General features: G+C 39.6%; 1 protein-coding gene across 2 annotated transcripts in view; it reads right to left on the bottom strand.

The window, feature by feature from the left end:
- Tbc1d4 (TBC1 domain family member 4) overlaps positions 1-16,786 on the bottom strand; it is a 204,283-nt gene extending 187,497 nt beyond the window's left edge. For both annotated transcript variants that reach the window (XM_076872615.2, XM_076872616.2), the window contains exon 1: positions 15,890-16,786. In XM_076872615.2, the coding sequence (XP_076728730.2) occupies positions 15,890-16,387 (498 nt within the window). In that variant the 5' untranslated portion in view covers positions 16,388-16,786. The remainder of the gene's footprint in view (positions 1-15,889) is intronic.
- Positions 16,787-19,279: the final 2,493 nt, after the last annotated feature.

Raw genomic sequence — 19,279 nt, 5'->3', positions numbered from 1 at the left:
TGTAAGTAAAAAAATTAATAAATAAATATCCATGTAAATACCAAAAAAAAAAAAAAGAAGCTACCTATCACCTGACTTCTCATGGAATTATCCAGCTATTGATATGTCAAGTGACATCTTAACTATTGATTAAGTGCCAGATGGTTCCAACCATGAAGCAAACACCCAATCATTCAGTAACTGTTAATATACTCACACTATTGCCTAAAGGCCTGCAGTCAGAGATTGTGTTTGACTATTACTATAGAAAAAATACAGAAGAGTTTGGCTACAGGTGTAATGATGTCATTCATAGCATTTTAACAAGACTGTACTATGACAAATCCTATGGCTTTTGCTATTTCCTAAGCTTAGGTTAACTGGAATTCGTTTCTAGAGTTGCCATCAAATACACTGTAAGGAAGGGGCACTGGATCCCCTAATATTAACAACTCCTCAGATCTAGGAAAAGTTTGAGTATAGGCTGAATCCATTCTAATTACCTATTTATTTTAGACATTCTCAGAGGCAATTCTGGAGATTCTGATTGTGCATATCTGCAGAGGGGCCCAAAAATGGATGGATGAATGGATGGGTGGATAGTTTTTTTTAATCTCCATGAGATGCTTAAATGTAATCCAGTTGAAAAACACCAGAATGTTATCCTTCACACTCCTTACCAAGATTCTGGTCTCTTTAGCCCTAGTGTTGGTATAAAGTTTGTCAATACTCTAATACTCACAATTACTAATGAAAGATGGCATATCTCATATAAACTGAAAAAATATACAAGTCAGTGGTAATCAGGTTAGTTTTATCAGAATTCAGGTAGTTTTTTTCCAGTTCTAACATGGTAACCCTCAGCATGGTAACTTCATCATTACTCTAGTAATGAGATAACTTTAACAGTTCCAGTTTTTAAATTCGTACACAACAATCAGGAAGGAAACTTTCTCAGAAGCCCCAGGCAAATTTCCTCATCTCCACTGGCACAAAGTGAGATGCATTTCCTGGAACCATTGGATCTCTGGTACATAACTTACCAACTGGCTTGGACCTAGCTTCCTGGTTAAACCAACCGTACAGCAGTCCCCCTGTATCCAGTTTTCCTTTCCATGGTTTCAGTTACCCATAGTCAACTGTGGTCTAAAATATGATATGGAAAATTCCAGAAATAAACAATCCACAAGTTTTAAGTTGTACACCATTTTAAGTAATGTGATGAAATCTCCCAACTTTCCCAGTCTAACTACCTGGGACTTGAATTATCCCTTTATTCAGTGTATCCACACTCTATATGCTGCCTGCACATTAGTTCTTTAGTAGCAATCTTAGTTACCAGGTCAACCGTGGCAGTATTGCAGTGCTTACGCTCAAGTAAACCTCATTTTACTTAATAATGGTCCCCCAGTAAAGGAGTAATGCTAGTAATTGGATTTTGTGGAAAAATAAATAAATAAATAAAGCATTTCCTTTAAGTGAAAAGTGAACATTATTGACTTAATAAGGAAAAAAAAGTCATATATTGAAGTTCCTAAGATCTATGGTAAAAATGAATCTTTATTCATGAAATTGTCAGGTAAGAAAAAGAAATTTGTGCTAGATTTCCTGTCACAGCTCAAACTATGAAAGTTGTAGTCACAGCACATAAGAACTTAGTTAAGATGGAAAAGGCATTGAATTTTATATGTATGCATAGAAAAAACCTTAGCATACATAGGGTTCAGGACTATCTTCAGTTTTAGGCATCCACTAGGGGTCTTGGAACTGGGGATAAGAGTGACTCTCCTGTAGCATAAGGGATAAGTGACTGGGGCAGGAAACTCAATAAAAATTTAAGATTTTATTAGGATAAGAGAAATGAAGAATCTACACACAAAACAACCTAGAGTAAGTTTCCTTTATTTGTTTTCTCATACCACCACATTCTTTTTCTTCATAGCCCTTATCACAAGTGGAAATTGAATATTTGTGGATATACAGATAACATTCACAGATGTTACTATATGGCACTGTTTATATGAATGAATTTCCTTAATCCTCACTACAACCTCCTGAGGTAGGCACATTTCCCCATTCCCATATCACAGATGAGAATAATTAAGGCTACAGGGATTTTCCCAAAACCACAAGTGGTGGGGCTTAGAGTCAGACTTAAGTAGGTCAAGCACTCAGCTACTACATTACTCAGCTTTTTACTTAGTTTTATCTCATTCAAACATAAAAATATAAGGTCCACAAAGCAGCAAACACATTTGTTTTACTTCCATTTCAGTGTTAAACAAAGTATCAGGCATATAGGAAACACTCTGAAAAAAAAATGAAGAGGCTGTTGAGGGAATGAGAGAATGAATGAATGAGGTCATGAACAAAGGAAAAGCAAGAAAATCACAACCTACATCAATGGATTGTTCATGTTCATGTTACATACTGACTACGAGAGAGAGGGGCCCAGAACTTCCACATCTTGGGTCCAGTCTGATTTCTATGGTTGGAGGTCTGTTATCTCTGTTTCACATAGTCACACCTGTATAGTCAATAACAAGTGATCTTTTCTCCTTTGCAATGCCCCAAACAGCAAATTAAAACTCAAGCTAGAGTCATTCACTCTATTTAAGACAGATCTTTGTGAACATGATCAAAATACAGAATGATATGACCTAAGGATGGGAATTTCCTGTACCCAATCTGCATGAAATAAGTGAATATTTTATTCTCTGAAGATAAAAACCCACCAAAAAAAAAAAAAATGTGTGTGTGTGTGTGTGTGTGTGCGCGCGCACACACACACACACATTCAGGACAAAACTTTAAGCAGTATGACCAGTATCAGGTACAAGCATTTTTAAAACAATATTTTTTAATAAACTAATCAGTTCCAAATCTTCACTTGAATTATACAGCTCTAAGTATCTGAAAAGCTTTTATTGTAACTTTCTTTCATGGTGGCAGCGTGGCTTTTAAAAACTGATTTCTGAAAAATGTAGGCAGCTTAGAAAAAATCACAGGGCACACATATATCAATTCCCACTATCAACATCCAGAATCGATTAATTCTATTCTTAGAAGAAAACTCAGAGCAAACAAGATTTTCAAATAAGCTATTAATTGGTACAATCACATGCACAAAAACTGGTTCCTAAGTAAACAAGGTAATGTTTTCATGATTCAAATCCAATACCAACAAATATCAACTCTCATATTCAGTATGTACATTGCAGTTTATCCTGCTACAGAAATAACTTGTGAGTTTAACCTCCACTCCAGGAGCAAAAGAAAACAACCTTAGTGAATAAGCCAATGTTATGAAACTGTCCATTTACATGTTTGCCCTCCACCTTAATAAGCAACTATATTTTCTGTTTTGCACAATGCACCAGCAGTGACACTTATGTCTTCAGACCAAGTTTACTTATAAGAAACAGGGTTTTAAAGATCATTTCAATCATTATAAAGGACAACAACAAAACAGAGATGCACATTTATAAGACATGCACAGCTTCATCAATGGAGTAAAGGGCAAAGCTGTACAGAACCCATTACCATAAGAGTTCCCGGGCCCTGTGCAAGTTTCCCATGCTGAGGAAACATGGAGGTGGGTATTACTCAGAAATAAAAAGACTACCAAGGAGGAGAAAATGCCCTTTTAAAAGGGGGTGGAGTTGTCTTTATACAAAGAAGGCCTGTATTTATAAAGGCATATGACTATGCCACTTTTTAGTTTCACTTGAATAAAACCATCTTTCTTAGTGTGTTTTTTTTTTTTTCTTTAGAGTAGAAGCCCAACCTAAGGCAACAGCGCAAAGAATAACACCACCTTACTTGTAGCTTGGTTCATGGCCCAGAGGCCAATGAAAAGCATAATTGACCTATCAAATGCTCTTATTACAAGAGTTAGATAAAACAAATACAAGGGCAGAGATAATTCTGCCACAAGGGCATGCTGGTTTAGCAAATAAAGAGGTCCCAAATACAAACTCTACCTTTTATCATTGGTCAAAAGGTCACTGTGGACATAGACCATATCTGTCCTCACTCAGATGCATCTCCTCCCTCCTCCCTCCCTTTACAATTAAAAAGACCTGCCTTGCCTATTTGTTAGGATAGGACTTAAAAATCAGAGCCAAAGAAAAGGGTCAGTTTTAGATTTGGCAGTAAAATTTACAGTAGTCACTCTCAAGAACTATGTAACTATTGCCTTCCAAATGAGATCGTGTTTCCACTGAAAAGCCCAAACTGAAGTAAAATGAATTTGCAAAACCACCTTGGCTGAACATCTTCCAGTCTCCAAATGCTCCATTCACATAGGCCACAGAGACACCCATACTCATGCAACATTAGTAAACTTCCTGTGTTTTGATTCGGTAGAAAGAACAAAAAAAAAAAAAAAAAAAGCCCTTTTCATTGTGGTTTATACAAAACCACCATGAAATATTTTCAGAAATTACATAAATTACTTATTTAAAATGTCTGCTTTATATCCCATTTAATATTATAAGCAGTATGTCTCTAAAAGCATTCCCTTGAAAAAAAAATAATATGGAACAAACAGAGTACAACCAATACTTGTAAAAGATAATGATAACGGCAGCAAATATGGGAACATGTATGTACTGCTTGCCAGTAGACTTTAACTTCTGCCTGTGGACTTAAATTCCTTAAAGACAAGGTCCAATTCTTTCTTACCTTAATGTCAACTGGTTAGAATAAACCCCTGCCTTAGAACTAGGTCCTGGGAGTACAACCAGGAACAGACAAGAGCTCTCCCAGTATGATGCTTACATTCCAGAGGTGGTAACAGTACCCCAAAAAATTAGTTACAAAAAAATTTAAGGAAGAAATGGGATACCTACTTCAGATAATTACTGGAAGCCACTCTAAGGAAGTGACAATTGAAACTTAACATGAAAGCTGAAATGGTGGTGGGGCTAAGAAAAAATAGGAAATACACATTCAAAAGCTTTCAAGTGATCTAAGAGTAGAGCTTGTTAGAACAGGAGAGAAGACTTATATGGCTGAAAGGTGCAGCATGTTGGAGAGTGTTAGTCAGTGATGAGACTGGGGAAGAAAATAGGGGCTCCTTCCTCTGGGATCACACAATACATAATTTCATATTATTCTAAGTGCAAAAGGAGCCTGATTTGATTTGTGTTTTATAAGGACCACTCCTGCTCCTCTGTGGAAGAAGGAATTGATGGGAGGGCAGGAATACAGCAAGGACAACAGTTAAAAAGTGGTGTAATGGTGCTAGAAAGAGATAACAGTGTTTAGATCCAGGGATGGCAGCAGCCATGATAATGTGGACATGTTAAAACAAGTGTTTGAGGTAGAAGCGTATGACTTTCCTCAGGGACTGAAATTAAGAAGTGAAAAGCAGGACTCAACTATAATTCCTAGATGACCAGCATCAGCAACTACAGATGCGGGTGAACATTTAGAAAAAAGCTGGAGCTCAGAGGAGAGGGCTAAGCTATAGTGACAAATTTAGGAGTCATAAATAAGAATTTACAAAGTAGGCTTTAGAATACACATGGAGGGTGAACTATCACATCTGTTATGGTTTGGATGTGAGATGTCCCCCAAAAGCTCACATGTGAGACAAAGCAAAAAGGTTCAGAGGAGAAATCATTGGCTTATAATGAACTGATCTCGGCTGGGATTAACTGAGTGGTCACTAGAGGCAGGTGGGTGTGGCTGGAGGAAGTGGTTTCCCTGGGGGCATATGGGCTTTGGTGTACATATTTTGTATTTGGATAGTAAAATCTCTCTCTGCTTCCTGATCACCATGTGAGAGCTGCTTCCCTCTGCCGCACTCTTCCACCATGATGTTCTGCCTCACTGCAGGATTACAGCCGGACTTCTATGGACTAAGACCTCTGAAACTGTGACCCTTCAAATAAACTCTTCCTCATCTACAATTGTTCTGATTAGGTCCTTTAGTCACAGAAGCAAAAAAGCTGACTAAAACAACAACTGTCACTTACTGGCTCAGGTCTTTAGAAAGGTTACTTGAGCCTTATTATTCTCATCTATAAAATAGGAATAAAATCCTTATTTTTTTCCACAAGACTAAGAGCAGGGCTTAGTAAACATTTTCTGTAAAGGGCTAGATAAAGATTTTAGACTTGGGGAATCTTTGTACAAATGCTCAACACTGCCTTTATAGCTTGAAAACATAGACAGTATACAAGCAAATAAGCTGTGCTCAAACAAACTGTACTTAGAAATATTAAGCCCACAGTTTGCCAATCTGTGGTCTAGGGCAGTACTCACCAAAACAAGCAACATCAATATCATTTGTTAGACGTGCACATCCTGGACCCACTGAATCAGAGACTATAGGGGTGAACACCCAATAATCAGTGTTTTAATGAATCCTTCCAAGCTAATGTTATGAATTTCCAGTCCAGAAAATATACACACATAAAGAAATTGGTTATTATTTTATGCATCTATGATTGTTATAATTCACCTGGCTCCTAGAAGTTTAGGGTACGAAAGATAAAATCGAATGCTGAATAACTGTGGTGTATCAAGCAAAAGAGAGAAAACAATTTTTACTGAATTATAAATTGGGCTTAGGTGAGAATACTTGAGAAATCAAAGATTGTTTTTATATATTCTTTATTCCAAAGAACTACTTTCTCATATATTTAGATTTAATTTTGTCATGTTCAGACTCCACTTATTAAAATAGACAATACAATTTCAAATATATTTCTCCAACCCAGCTTCCAATAGGAAGCTTGCCAATTAACTTTCAGACCTCTGATGGCATAAAGCTATTCGTTGATAATTTATTGCTATAACTAATAATATACTTTATTACAAACAAATTTAACATCATTTCAACAGAGTGATTTGCCCATTAGAAAGGTTAGGATCTATGCTGTAGGTTAAAAAATAAAAGGCAGACCAAAAATACCACCACCCTTTTCAGAATGTTTTAACACTGTGGTTAGAAACTATAGAGATATCTGCCTACTGGACCTGCTTCAAATTAGGAAAAAGAATAATTAATGAATACAGAGGAGTCATGTCCACCACCACTACTATGTTCATGTCAGCAGGACTCTGCAAAATTCCATGGGAATGAAAATAAAATCTGTACACAGATGGAACAGTCTTGGAGGGAGATAACAGGAACGGGTAAGGACCAGATACCAGATACTCCATGACTAGAACAACATCCAATCAGGCAGGCAGTAGACAATATTTAAAGAGTTAAGCTGAAAGCACTGGGTAGTCTTCAAATGGAGCTGCAGCACCAGGAATGTTGAACACAGGGTAATGAGATATCCCAACTGGTATCCTAAAGAACAAGCAACTGACAATCTAGGAACAAAAACTACCTGGAAAACCAAGCAGGAACGCTATCAGTTTAATTTAGGTAAACTCTGAAACTCTCTCTGCCCAGTCAATGGGAATTCAATGAGTGAAACCAAGGCAAGGGGTGAATTGCAAGAAGCTGGGAGCCAATTGGAAACAATTCACTTATTGATTTGTAAAAGGTCTAAACCATAATGTATTTGCCCAGATTAGACATTCTTGAAAATGTATATGAAGATCCAATTTGAAATATAAAAGATTATTAGATGCCAGGCACAGTGGTGAACGCCTGTAATCCCAGTGGCTCAGGAGACTGAGGCAGGAGGATTTTGAGTTCAAAGCCAGCCACAGCAACTTAGTGAGGCCCTAGGCAACTTAGTGAGAACCTATCTCTAAATAAAATATAAAAAAGGGGTGGGAATGTGGCTCAGTGGTTATGTGCCCCTGGGTTCAATTCCCAGTACCAAAAATAAAAATAAATAAAATTACTAGATGTGGTCAATCAGAAAGTTTGATCTAGAGTCTGACATTGATAATGAGTAGTTTATTACGACTCACAAGTCATATAAGATGGAGAGCAACAGGTTCCATGTTTTTAACATTGAGAATTTTAGAAATTCACGTGGTAATTCAAGAAGTGATGACTATTCAACTGGTTAAAATAAAAAGAATCAGAGCAGCAAATTTAGGTTTCTATTTTTAGCGAGGAAGATTCTATTACTTGGAGATCCTCTTTCAAACCCCAACATCTTGCAAGAAATGAAACTTGGAAGAGATCAGTAACTTCAAAAACAATAACTCCCATATCCTTTTACTGGGGCTACACAAACTTATTTCACAATTTACTGAAACTAAACCAACAAAAAATTTTAACTCATATTTTGTCCCTCTGTCACACAATCACTGGTATCAAAACCATATTAAACAACCTCTGAAAATGTAAACACAGAGTTTATTTGTTGTTTAGAACCTTTTTAAGGATAAATTAAAATGTTAACAATTATTCTGCTGATTTTTTATTTATGTATTTTGCAAAACTATAGATATAAACTCTTTATGCTTATAGCTCTAGGTTTTAAACAACTCTTAACCTCAAAACCAATTTACAAAATAATAACATAAATGTAAAACCAGTATATTTATACATTTATAACAGTGTTATAAAAGATGTTATCTTTCAAAACAAGAGAATTACAGCACAGAATGGATTCTATCATCTGATTTTTTTATATTTATGTATTTATTCAATAATTTTGCTCTACTTGAACTCACAGACTCATACAGCAACTCACCAGGTCACTGGGCTTAACCTAACTCTACATTTTATAGCTTCACTGTTCTTTTCTCTTCAACCCCAGACAACTGAGATAGTAGACTCAGTGCCAATGTTCCCTGCTTTATTATGTGTTTGATATCAGTGTAAAATGCATGACTTTTGTACTTTATAACTTTTTATTTCATAGTATTCATATATTTTGCATATTATAATGTAGCTTAATAATACTGTTTGTAATTTGCGATCATTTATATATATCATTCTTTATAAATAAACCAAATATATTCAAATTCTGGGTTGTACCTGTTCCTATATGAATATCATAACGATTTCCTATTCTAAAGTTTATCAAGGTTACATATAGACTCAGGGTTTATTAACCTGCAATTCCCAAGGACACTAAATAAAAAGGACACCAGAATTCTGCATTACACACCTAACAACTCACACAGACTCTTGACTTCCCCTTAGAACAGAAGTACAGCGGGCTTGGTGGCGAACACCCATAGCCACAGATACTTGGGAGACTGAAGTGGGAGGACTGCTTGAGCCCAAGCTTCAAACCAGTCTGAGCAACACAGCAAACCCTAATCTCTTAAATTTTTTACTTTCTTTTTTGAAACAGTATATACTGGCTTAACTATATCTGAGCACCAATTGACCACTATTTTACAAATTTAATAAGCTATTTGTACAGATTTTTTCCACATTTTTGCAGTTCATTATAGTTGTATGAAATGATGGGATTTGTTGTTACATATTGTGCAGATTTTTTTTTTTTAAAGAGAGAGTGGGAGAGAGAGAGAGAGAGAGAGAATTTTTTAATATTTATTTTTTAGTTTTCGGCGGACACAACAGCTTTGTTTGTATGTGGTGCTGAGGATCGAACCCGGGCCGCACGCATGCCAGGAGAGTGCACTACCGCTTGAGCCACATCCCCAGCCCCAGATTTTTAATGAGTACGAAAAAGTGATAAAAGTTTCTAATACTGTCAACTAAAAACTAATGTTCAACAACTGCATTCTAGAGAATGCAATGTAAGAGAACAAGTAAGAGGGCAAGCTCCAGAATCTGCCCTGATTGGAATTTGCTTCTATGATAACAAGTCCTTAGACCTGAGGAAAGTAACCTTTCTATACCTCAGTTTTCTCATTTGTAAAATGAAATACTGGTACATACTTTACACAGTTACTCGGAAGCTAAAATTCCATAATTAGGAAAAGCAGTGAGAGTAGTACTGTCACCTTGCAAGGGCTCACAAAAGATCACTTTGAAGTAAATGGATTCAAGAGCTAATCAGATAAACAACAGTATAAAGTAGACTTAAAGTAACATCCTTAGTTGACATGCCTGAAACAGAATAGGGAGACCCTGCTTCCCAGCACCTCCTTCCACCAAGGCTCTCACCCATGATGTAAGCTGTTTTCAAAAGACCTTTCTAGGTTCAAAAGATGTCCAGGTTCAGGAGCTTCCACCAAAGCTTGCTACAGACTTTCCCACACCCCCAGTCCGCATGCGCAGAGTGCCCGACCCCAGCCACTATACCATCTACCCAGAGTAGTGGTAGCGAGCATCTCCACCATCTTTTGTGAGTTAAAGGCAGATGAACTCTACGCAAATGGGAGATCATTGTGTCAAGTGCAAAACTTGGTGCTGGGAGCAAAGGACAATGGAACCTGTACAAGAAACCCGAGTCCGGTGCAACAACCAAGTGCGCATGCCCAGGTCAGTGACAGGCTTATAAGAGCTCCCCGCCCTGCCCGGCTCCCGGTGGTGGCCCTTCAGTGAGCCAGCTCAGGAACCCTGCACCAGGTACTTTCTTCCTTGTTCTCAAGCATACGCCCCAATAAAACTTCCATGGGTTGGTTCTGCTGATCTTTATTCTGGTAATTTCTATCTGGAATTGAGCAAGAAAACCTTGGGTTGATTGGTAACAAATCCAAAGAATTGTTAAGCTTGCATTAATATTTGATGCAAACTACATTTCAAGTAAAATCTTTTTCTAATCAAATAGTTCTGAATATAACATTAAGTAAAATCATAATTAATCTGTCCCTAATTTTATAATGGGGTACAAGCAAATAACTGCATGTTGGCTTGGTTCAGATATGCCAATGTAGCCCAAATAAAATAAAACTTTAAAAACAATCATCTAGACATTTTTAACAAAACAAAGACTTTGAAATTAAAAGCAGGAGTAAATAGAATTGTTTGCAACAATTATTCGGTCTGACCATCATCTTACTCACGAAACTGTCAAATCTATTTATTTTTGCCAACTTTCTTACTGATCATCAAGCATGCAGATATTTTTCTGACTTGTATCTTTTGTCTGACACAACTAACACACCAGATAATCTACAAAATTCACCAAAATCATTAGTTTCCTTACCAAATGATGAATTCACTCATTCCACACTGAGAAAAAGGTATTTGAATAGAATATGTCTTAGTACTGTTTATCAGGGTGCCAATAAAGCTTTCATTTTTACAAAGACTATCATTATTTGACACTAGGATATATCCCTCCCCAAAAAATGAATGGTTTATTCCATCTACTGAACTTAAAACATTTCACTGGAAAACAACTTTTTCATTCAATATATTCATGGTCTGATGGCAAATAATGTCTGTCTAGGGAAGATGCCACTATACCAAAAGATTCAACATTTCTTTCAAATCTTCTGTAGTAAGATATTTATTCCTACCTACATTTACCTTAAATTTTCTAGTCTCAGAATGACTGTAAAAATTACCAAGAGAACAGAAATGGTCATATGACCAACCAAAGGAACACAATAATTTAGGGCAATAGTTCTGGCCTGGTCCCCAGGTCAGTAATCTGAGCATCACCAGAAACATATTCAGAAATCAAAGGTTACAGTGTCTGTTTTAACAACCCCTCCAGCTGATCTACATACCCATTCAAGATTGAGAACTTATGGTTTATGGTAATCAAGCTGATACTGAACAGCCTTGATCTTCAGAATGTGGCTCCCATCATAAGGTGCCTGCGCCCTTGTAACTGAGAGACCCTCCACACAAGTTTTTAACCTCTGCCCCACCCCAGACTGCAGTCAAGATTCTACCATGGAGTAAGGCAGATTAAGACCTCAGAAGGGGGGGAAAAAAGACCAAAAAATGATAATAGTAAACAACAAAAGAAACAGATCTACCAGTTGGAAGGCAGAAAGAGGGCAAAAGATAAAACCTCCATAATTTCTATTTCTCTAGTTTTCTGATTAGTATATTCCCAAATCCACTGAAACCACTAACTATAAAGAATTAACAGTTGGCCTCTTTGAAACATATTGACAAAATAATGTTGAAATCTGGTTACACAAATAAAGCCTAGACAATAAATATTTTTAGAGGAACAATAAAACTGCAGATTCAGAGAACTAAGAGCTGGAAGGAACTGAAATTAAATTCATTATTTTAATTGTAGGCATATAATTTGTAAAATCTCTCTAAAGTCATCCTTGCAAACTTCAAAAAATATATTCATAAACACAACCAATGAAAACTACAATTACCATGTTTTTGTCTTAAATATCCATTCATTCCATAATATGAAATAAAATCACACTGTCAAAGACTCATGCAAATGTTAATACCTTTAATCTCTAATCCTCATAAACAATAATTGCTTTTTTTGTAAAATATTCGTAACATAAACAACTCTTTTTTAACAGAGAAACTGAGGTAATGTTATGCAGTCTCTTTCAGAAAGTAGACAGAGATAAGTAGTTGCAAAACATTAGAGACCTATGCTAGATCTTAAGGAAAGAATCAGGTATTCTTGGTTCCCCAAACGGTTCTAAGTCTACAACACAAATTATGCCAGTGAGATTTTAAAGAATATATGTATTTAGTTCCTTTCCTAGTTCAAATATCCATGTTAGGTTGAAAAGTGCTAAGCCTGACATTTCTCCTCCATAAGACTGCACAGGCTTAAGTAAGTGGGACCCATTCCTTTTGTCATGTACTTGACCCCCACCTCCGCCTCTCTTTGCACCTGAAAGAAGAGGCTGTGCATCAGGCCCTTCTGGTTGAGTGCAGCTCTGGACTTACATCTCTTAAGTTGACTCTGCCCAACAGAGAGATATGGAGCCAGAGGGCACATCACCATGGCAACTCCCCAGACCCAAGCTACAGACACAGCACTCGGAGGTCAGAAAACAGATTTCAGTAGATATTCTGCACATTATCACTTTTTTAAAACTTTTTTTTAGTTGTAGATGGACACAATACCTTTATTTTATTTATTTATATGTGGTGCTGAGGATCAAACCCGGGGCCTCACACATACTAGGCAAATGCTCTACCAATGAGCCACAACCCCAGCCCAACATTATCATTTTCTATTAGAAACCACAATCCTCCAACTCAGTGGCTCAGCATGAACATAAACTTTGCAATTTTCCTATGGTAAATATAGGTCCCAGTTTGCCCTGAACAGTCAAGATTTATAATTTGTTCTGCTTGTAAAATTATTAGTGGTGCCCCCTTTCACAATAAAAAAATTGTCCCAAATTAAAAAATTTTATGGTCATCCTACAGATGGGTCCACTGTAGAAAAGGGACAGGCTTGAGAGACAGTGGCAGGCTCATTGCTCTAGGCTACTCTTCATACTTTGTTCAGTGAATGCAGAAAACACCGGACTCCCTTAACAATGATCCCAAGTCCAATAAATAATCCTGCACTTTAAATGTAGAATTCAGGACAAAGCAAACAGCCGGTCTTCTTCCTTCTGATTGCAAGGGTACCCAGAACCATCCAGAAACTACTCCATATGCAGCACACTCCTGGATGATAAAAATATGTTGAACTCATCCCTTTAAAACATCTCCCTACAGAATCACCACTTCCAGGAGTATTAAGACAAATTCTTGAAAAACAATGATCCCAACTCTCCCTCCTATGAGAACTATATGGAGTGAACTCAGATGCCCAAAAGGAAATGTAGGAAACAAGACAGTGTTGATGACTGCACTCGTCCACTCAACAAATATACCAGAAGTCCAAAGTGGCAGCCCACCAATCTTTGAAGCCAACCCTCAAATGTATATTGTTTGGCCCAGAGAGGATTCTTAAAAGTTTAAAACATTTACCATTACTTTAAAATGTGAAGTCCAACAGAAAATTTCAGATTTCCACAGTCCGGGTAACACTGAGCTTTGCATTCATATCTGTAACTTCCAGTTGGAGTTGGGTAGCACTTTGAGAAAGGATGCCCACAACCCAGTCATTCATAGTCCACCTCAGCTCTCTTCTCTGGTATTTGAGTTTGTACCACTGATTAATGGCTGGAGATAATCCCTAAAGATATGATGTATGACCCTTCAAAATAATGATCCTCTGCCAGGGATTCTCTTATTTAAGAGCAAATAAGAGTCCATATCTTTAGATCAAGGACTCATCTGGGAAATGACAATGAACAGGAAAGTTGGGGCTTGTTTTGTTTTGTTTTGTTTTTCTTCTTTTATCAGAAAGCCATCTGGCTTTCAACTGCTGCCTCTAGACTAAAAGAGAATAGGCCTAAACACAATATTTATAAAGTAATAATACATTCTTCTTCTAACACTTAAATATATAATGAGGAAGAATAAAAGGATGTTTTTAATTGCCAACCACTGAGTCCAGCAGGGGCTCAACAGTCACTGTTGAGAATCCAAGGTACCATGACAACAATGAAATTAACAATAATGTGTCATGTACCAGAATTTGGAAAAAAGCAAATAACAGCAACAACAAAAGCCTTAACACAAACTACCAAGAGTCATGAAACATTTCTTTAAGTCCTGGAAAAATGCAATTTATTCCTCCTTACTGCCATAACCAAACATGTTAAATAAATAAAGATGGTGATAACTTTCAGAAACTTTTCAATTTTATCATACATGAGAGCTAAAAATAAGTTTTGAACAAATGAGCATAAACTAAAATTCACTAATCATGGTTAGGATTTTGAGAGAATCTATACCAAGGCAATCTGCTATATATGTTAACAGTGATCACAAATTAAAATTGCTGTCTTCACACTAAGAGTTCTGATTATTAATATGTTTAAGTATTTTGCAAAGTGATGAAAGCAAATACAATAAACTTTTATTTTCTTCAATTCAGCTATTGGCCTTTTGTGAAAGATTTGGTCAAACAAAATGTCTTTCAGTTACAGACCCTAGAATTATGAAATAAGACAAAAATTAAAACCTTATTTATAGGATGTTTTTCTCATCTTTCTATTATTAATTTCCCAGCTAGCAAAAGAACACCACATGGTCCAACCTGAGACTTTATTTATTTATATTTGGACACCTCTATTTTTCCAAAGAACTTAAAGTACTTTATCAACATTAAATAATCATTTTTAAAACAGCACTTTGGGCTTTTCATATTGTTTTTAAAAAATAAACTCTTTACACGTTTTTTAAAGCCTGCTTTCAAAGGCACAATCACTGTGGTAAAGTTTTCCTGTCGCTGTTAGATAAGGACTGTACCTGTTTTGAAGGAAGTCAAAGTTAAGTTTAGTAATAGAACACTTAGATTTTGTAACTATTGGGTGAAAATGGAAAAGAAAACCATTTTTGTAAATGGCATTTGAAACCTCTTCTATTACACGAGTTTTTCAGTCACCCAAGTATGTATTAATTTTGTTTCCAAAGAGTGTGTCAATACGCAAATAAGGTCTTCTTCCCACACAACATCCAAATGCAGACTCCTATTTTGCTGCCATCTGACAAGTTCTAGTAACTTTTCCCTAAACCCGGCTTGGAAATCGCCTCCGGGACAGGATACCAGCAGGTGCTGCTGTGATCAGGATTCGACTGGTCAAACGGGTTAAGGTGCAGGGCTCCACCAGACTGAGAACAAGGGCCTCTAGGAACCCAACCCTCTCCTCCGTTCCCAATAACTCACTCACACGTGCACACACAAAAACACCAGAGGAGGACAGGCAAGCTCTTTCCAGTCACACCCCTGACACCGCAGAACTCCCAAGACGCGCTTCTCCCCGCGTCTTCCCCTAAAGCCCAGCTCTTCCTCTTTCCCGGGACTGCTCTCCGCCGCCTCCCTCTCCCTGAGTCTGTGAGCCGTCTGCTCCGGCCGCACGCCCAGCCACCAAACGCCTTCTCGCCTACTCTCAGGTCCCAGGAGACTAGCAAGCGGAGCACTCGAGCGCGCCACGTGGAGCGCGCGCGCCACCAGCCCAACCACTGCTGATCCTTAAAGTGGGGTCCCTGCCCTTAAGTCTTGCTCTAGCACCCTCAACAGCCAGGCCCACCCCGGCGCCCGGGACTTGCCTGGTTAGGGTCTGTGGCGCGGAAAACGTGACAGGCCATCTGTGACTCAGGGTCATCGGGTTGTGCCTTGATCAGGTAGGCAAAGTAGGTGAGGTCGTGGCTGTTGTGGATGAAACGCGAGATATGCTGTGCCTTGTGCTCGAAGATGAACACTGCAGGGTTGGGCTGCGTGGCCGCGGGGCCAGCGCTCCCCGCGGCCCCGGCTCCGGGCGCGGGGATGCAACGCAGAAAGGGCGCGCTGAGCACCAGGAGTACCTCGCGGGCCGCCGGCGCCCCACAACCTCCCGCTTCGGGCTTCTGGCTGCGCCGGCGGATCTCGGCCATGAGCCAGGGCAGCATGGGCAGCGTGGTTCTGTGGTCCAGGCACGACCCTCCCACGTACCACAGCCGAAACCGCTTGTCGCCGGGCTTCCCGGAACTGGGCTGCGCTGGTGCGCCCGGCTCTGGCTCCAAGGGGTGCGGGAACGGCTCATCCTGAATGCAGCTGGGCGGCTCCATAACTCGCGCCTCACGAGGGCAGTGGGGTGGCAGACCAGGCGCACCGCGCTCCCAGCTCTAGCTTTGAAGGCGGGGCCGAAACTGTGCCAACTACCACAACGGGCCCCCGCGCCTGTTTCGGCGCGACGAGACCCCGAACTCGGTGTTTCAGCGGCCCTGCCCCATGCGGCACTTCTCCGGGAGCGGCTCGGAGGTTCTAGCTGCTGGCACCCAGACTAGCGCCCAGCAATGGACGGGCAGGAGGGTGCGGGTTAAATAGACATCCTCCTTTCTCCAGCTCGCGCCTCCGGGCCGACTTCCCGCTTCCTGTGCCGCGGGTCTGCAGGGTAAAAGCACCTCGCCAAGGGCCCCAGCCGCCGCCTGCTCCAGCGCTGCAGCCCGCTGCGGCCGCCGCGCTGGCCTCGGGCAGGCACAGGGAGGTTGGGCGGGGAATGGGACTGTGGGCGGGAGGGGGGTGACTTGGGGCGGAGCTGACTCCTACCAGGGTGACCGGCTGTCACCTGGAAGGTCGGGGCAGCCGGGCTGCGGCGCGCTCTGTGCTTGGGGGAAAAACCTGCGAGAACTATTCGGATGGAAAATAACAAAAACAAAACGTAGCCTCGCGGGGGCCGCTCCTCCTCCCGCGCCGCTGCAGCCCGGCTCGCTGCTCCTCCTCCCCCTCCTGCTGCTACTGTTCCCGTCCCTCCCTCGCTCCTTCCTTCCTTCCTTCCAGGCTGCTTCTTTAATCGGGCTGCTACCCCCTCCTCCCGTCCGGCGGGCAGGGAGCTTCGCCTGCGAAGGCTTATCTATGAAGCCGCCTCTCCGCCTCTTCCTCCCGCCCCCGCCCCGCCAATACGCCCCAGGGAGCAAGAGCCCCAGAGCCTGGCGCGGGCACGGCCCGGGCGAGTCGGGCCAATCTCGGTCCCCTCCTGGGTATCTCTGCTGCCCCCTGGAGAAGGGACCACTCGCAATGGGGCACTGGGAAAAAAATCTAACAGTATTGCTTGGTTTCAATTTCTTCTCAAGCCTGAACATTATTTTCTGCATCCTCTTTCCTAACAATCTCAAAAACTACTCGTGTTTTGAGTCACAATATTATACAGTATTGTAATTCCAACTTTTACTTTAAGATTTAAAACAGTTTGACAACATGAATCTTTGGGAGGGAGAGCGGTATGTTATTTGTTTTTTGGTGAGGGAATCCAACTCAGTTGACTTCATGCCAGGCAATGCTCTACCACTGAGCTACATATGAGCCACTTCCTATTTCTTAAAGTAGCTAACTTCTCAAAATATGGACAAATCACACTTTGTTATATATACCTCCAGTTAAAATCTAGTGTGAATTTTTCACACCTTTGTATTTGGATATATGTATTTCAAAAAAAAAAAAAAACTCAGAAAACATTTCGGGGATAATTTGATCATTCTAATTTTAAAACAGAAAGGTAGAGAAGTATTCCTTTTCCTATTTTAACACATCATACTCATTCTGTTTACTCTTACTGCGTGGTAAGAATTGCATAAGAGAGAAACACAAAATAATTAGGAAAGACCCTGAACTTCCTGACTTTGTCCCAAATGTTTATAGGAAAAATGAAAACCTCAGTTTCTTATTACTTTTTACTTTAATGGTGTTCTTTCTTTTCCTAATACCCTGGAGCCAATTTTTTCCCCTCCTATTTAGCAATAAGATCAACTGCCATTATTCCTGTGCTGAATTTCTGGGGGCACCCTGGTGGCCTCTTATTAATAAGTACCTTAGCTCCAAGATGGAGATATTATTGATCGATTGGGTCAAAGTTGTTTGGGTTAACCACTCCAAAAACCTTTGTGTGAAATAGACACATATCCTCAAGAGGCAATAATGCGTTCTGAAAACACAGAGAAAGACTTTTTAGAACCTTACAGAAAATCTCTCTCAAGGATGGCTGCACATATGAGAGTTGAGGAAGAAAAGAACAAAACATATGGAAAAATCACAGAAGTCTTGTAGGTTCCACTAACTCAACCAGCTTGGGAGCTAGGATTGATGAGAAACCTCTGGAAGCCCGTTCCTATGGACATAATAAAGTGAAGTAACACCAAACAAGTTTTCAATTATTGATGGAAAAATGAGAGGAGGGTCTTTTATTTTATGACATGCTTAAGTTAAATTGATTTTTGCTCTGGAATGCCCATCCTCCTTTCTTTTGTAAGATTTCTATAATATTTATCTTACTATGTTTCTGAGCCTGACACATGGAGAGAGAGTTTTTTCTGCCCTCCTTGAAGTTAGCCATGGTTATTTATATGGTTTATTTTGACAGCGAAATGTGAACAGAAGTGACTTGGGTCACATCTGGAATAGAAGCATTTAATTGCCTGCACAGTAGTCCACAGTCAGCCCACTCTTGCTCTCCAGTGGTCATGGTGAAAACAACACCTCCATATGAAGGTGCCTCCTGATCAGAGCAACCCAGGGTGCTGAGCCACCACACGGAGGGCATCTGTTCTGGAGAATCTCCCAGCCACACAGCAGACCCCTCAAGCATAGGAAATAAGCTCTCATTGAGTTAAGCCACTGAGATTGTTGGCTTGTTTGCTACCTTATTGTTAATCTAGACTATCAAATAAAATTGTTATATTCCAGTACATGTTTTGTTTGTTTTGTTTTTTTGTTTTGCTTTGCTATACTGGGAATTGAACCTAGAGGTGCTTTATCACTAAGCTACATCCTCAAGCCTTTTTGTTTGTTTGTTTGTTTGTTTTATTTCAAGGCAGGATCTCACTAAATTGCTGAGGTTGGCCTCAAACTTGCAATTCTCTTGCCTCAGTCTCTGAAGTCACTGGGATTACAGATGTGAGCCACTGTGCCCGGCTAAGTACATGTTTAATGTAAGTTATTTTCTAGTCATTCATACATTTGACTTA

The sequence above is a fragment of the Callospermophilus lateralis genome, chromosome 12, assembly GCF_048772815.1.
Source record: "Callospermophilus lateralis isolate mCalLat2 chromosome 12, mCalLat2.hap1, whole genome shotgun sequence".
In the NCBI taxonomy this organism is placed as follows: Eukaryota; Metazoa; Chordata; class Mammalia; order Rodentia; family Sciuridae; genus Callospermophilus; species Callospermophilus lateralis.
This window is presented reverse-complemented; position numbering and strand designations above follow the sequence as displayed.